Raw genomic sequence first — 3,104 nt, forward strand, 5'->3', positions numbered from 1 at the left:
TCTCTTTTTGGAGATGGAAAAGACGGATTTTCCGGTTTACATAGAGAATTGACATATTTATCGAATTTAAGATGTGGAAATGCTTTAAAACATCCTTTAGATTTCTACACTAGTTGCATTCGAAAAATCGGAAACCCTGTGGTGCAGAAACGCTTTGAATGAAGATAAAAAGGACAAAGTAATATATATCTGGAGTATTTTTGCCGTAAAGAAAGCCGTTGATTTAATACGTTAAAAATGCTATCTGGTTGCTTGATTACGCGGTACGGACTAATGTGTTCGCCAAAAGGTCAAGGTTTAGCCTCCGCAGGGAATCAGTGAAAAGCTTTGTCGTGGAAAAGACTGATCTATTGTTTTCCCAGTCAGAAGTAGTTCCATTTTGTAATAATGTATCAGAACTGGAATGAAGCCAAGAGCTTGCGTGAATCAATTTCAAGCGATTTTCTCAGTGAGAAGAGTTTGATTTTCCTCGTGATCAGAACTTCAATAAAGACAAATACCTGTGTGAATGTTCGAGAGTAGTCCAACAGTACCACTAATTAAACTATCTACAATCTCTCATAAATTAGTTGCGACACTCACAATATCGTAATAACTGGAATCTATCCGTTGTTAATTCGGTGAAAAGTACGCCGTTATAAAACATTTCTTGTTTCTATTTCAAGAGGATAATATCAGTTTGAGTTGGTTTTGTTCCAATGATAACTAGAGCACACCACGATTTTTTTTTTCAAAGTCCTTTTATCGGTCGTATAATTTAGAAGGTGAACCGAATTTTCTTGCCGCCCGGCTCAGCAGAGAGTTGGCTGTCCTAACCTTTTGAAAACGAAATTCGGGGTCTCTTAGGATCGCTTGCCATTGACCGAAGCCGTGATTTTTAAGTCCAGCTTTTAGGTATTTGTCTTCTTCAGGAGAGAACATCACATTTTTTCTTCTCGCGCCAATTTCGTTCGGCCTGAAAGCATCTTCGCGTGTTAGTCTCGGCACGCCTGCTGGACGCTCGGGTTGTTTTTTCGTGATCACTTCGACCTCGTCGGTAGAAGGAGTGTCACTATTGTCAGCATTTTGATCTTGCGAAGAGCTTGACAGGTCTGAAAGCCTCGAGCGCACTTCCATTTCTAATTCTGTTCCCCTGTCACCGTGCAATTCTTTCAAACATTTGTGTGCCTTACTAGCGACGTCACGCGATCGTTGCTTTTGATAGTGAACCCTTGCCACGACAGAGCTGTGTTTCTGATCCTCGGATATTGTGCTTTGCGCGTTGCTACTAAGTTGCCTGCAGCTTGCGGTCTCGACTATTTGTCGATAGCGAGTCGGATGAACGTACTTGCCTGTTGCATCGAAGACAAGTTTACTCATTAGTTCTCCTAGCTTGTTGTGTTATCCTCCATTTCTCGTCACTAAAACATAATCACAGTTCGGCTTGAGCAGAGGGCGTATATGATTGATGTAGCCATCTAAAACTTGCATGCTAGTCTCAGTCAGGTAAAGAGAATCGAAGCCAAACTTTCCTGCTGTTTTGAACATTTTCTGGTCGACAAATCCGCCGTTGGTTTTAGCGTTGTTCACCATCTCAACAGTTAAATATTGATATGTCATCGGGCGCGATCCTTTGACCTTGATAAACAAATATACGGCGAGAAATTTGGTAGCAAACGATAAGTCTAGTGGGGATATTGTACCTGGATCATCCTTGCATGATTTTAGCACGCTTTCGTAGCGCGGCAAATAACGCCCTACGACTTCCAAGAGCTCTTCTAGCGTAGCCCAGTGTCCCTTGGCTTCTAAGGCTTCGATATCGAGTTCGCTCGTCCATTGTAATCGCATCATCTTGGAGACGGTCTTGCGGACTCGTTTTAAGTACAGCTCTGTGGAAGATAATCCTCTTAATACCGATTCCGAAGCTCCATTGACTTTTCTGAAATCCCCTAATTCTGCAATGGCGTCCAAATAGCCTATGCGCCCTGCGTGCCCGAGATTCCACTCGTCTTGCATCATGTCAACAAATTTGAAAAGTAGATTGGGCGAACATAGACTAAAGTCAACGATTTCAAATGTAAGATCCTCCTCTTCTTCGCAACAGAATTTAAGAAACTTCAAACACTTGCTGACAATTTGGTGCGCTTGCCGATCACTTTTACAACCTCCGCCACTGCCGGTGAGCCAGGACAAGAAATCTTGTGCGATTTCACTTGACATGGCAAAAGAGACAACTCTTCTAGATTTAGGTGGAATCTTGTGATCACTGACCTCCATTTTGTTGCTTTTTTGTTGGCCTGATTCAATCTGAGTGATGTCTGGCTTTTCGTCGAAATAAAAGTACCAACGATGTTTGTTCTTTGCGTGTTTTCTGCATCCTCTTGCCGTTGTAAACCCATCATGATTGCAATCTTGCACTGGACAGTGAAAAAGGCCATCAGAATCGTCTTCTTCTAAGTGAAGTCGTTTGGGTTTAGGAGATGCGTTTTCTAACTTTGACCAGTCGATTTCCACTCCTCTTTTGTTCATCTTTTAATATCTGATATGTGAAGTTTCTCGCGAGACTACTGTATTTATAATAAATAGCTGACTTGTTATCCATCTGGCCCGCTTCTCACACAATAAAACCAAACAAAGGAAAAAAGAGGCAGGTCTCATCTTGTCCCAACCTGCCCTTACCTGATTAAGCATGCAGCAGGCAAGCCAGGCTAGAAATTGAATTTGCCCTCGATCGCGCATGTTAGAATGGTAAAGTAACCTCGGAACTTGTGTTCGTGTTCACCAACGCTAAATAGGAACCCTCGTTCCCATTAAGTGACTCAAATAAAACAACGGAATGCTAGTTCCTCTTTAACTTAAAGCGGAACTAATTCCAGTTTGGAAACAAAACTATTGTTTCCATGCTTTCAGCAGAAAAAAGGACCAAAATTGCTTTTGAAAGGGACCAATTAAAACATTTGGGAACGACAAGCAGCGATTAGGAACAGCACGTTCCTAATTGCAAATAAGATAAGACTAAAGTGGAACAATCGTTCCTTAATATTGAACTCCGGAACTTACTATGCTGGTCAATGGGAACGAATTGTGTAAAAGAGAACACTCGACAAAATCGGAACCATTCGAAA

At 41.8% G+C, this 3,104-nt stretch overlaps 1 protein-coding gene across 1 annotated transcript; it reads right to left on the minus strand.

Moving 5' to 3' along the window:
- Positions 1-362: 362 nt before the first annotated feature.
- LOC145496025 (uncharacterized) lies at positions 363-2,605 on the minus strand. Its single transcript, XM_081475639.1, has one exon. The coding sequence runs from the start codon at positions 2,506-2,508 to the stop codon at positions 1,381-1,383; it is 1,128 nt and encodes a 375-aa protein (XP_081331765.1). The 5' UTR covers positions 2,509-2,605; the 3' UTR covers positions 363-1,380.
- Positions 2,606-3,104: the final 499 nt, after the last annotated feature.

The sequence above is a fragment of the Orbicella franksi genome, chromosome 8 (assembly GCF_964199315.1).
Source record: "Orbicella franksi chromosome 8, jaOrbFran1.1, whole genome shotgun sequence".
Taxonomy (NCBI): Eukaryota; Metazoa; Cnidaria; class Anthozoa; order Scleractinia; family Merulinidae; genus Orbicella; species Orbicella franksi.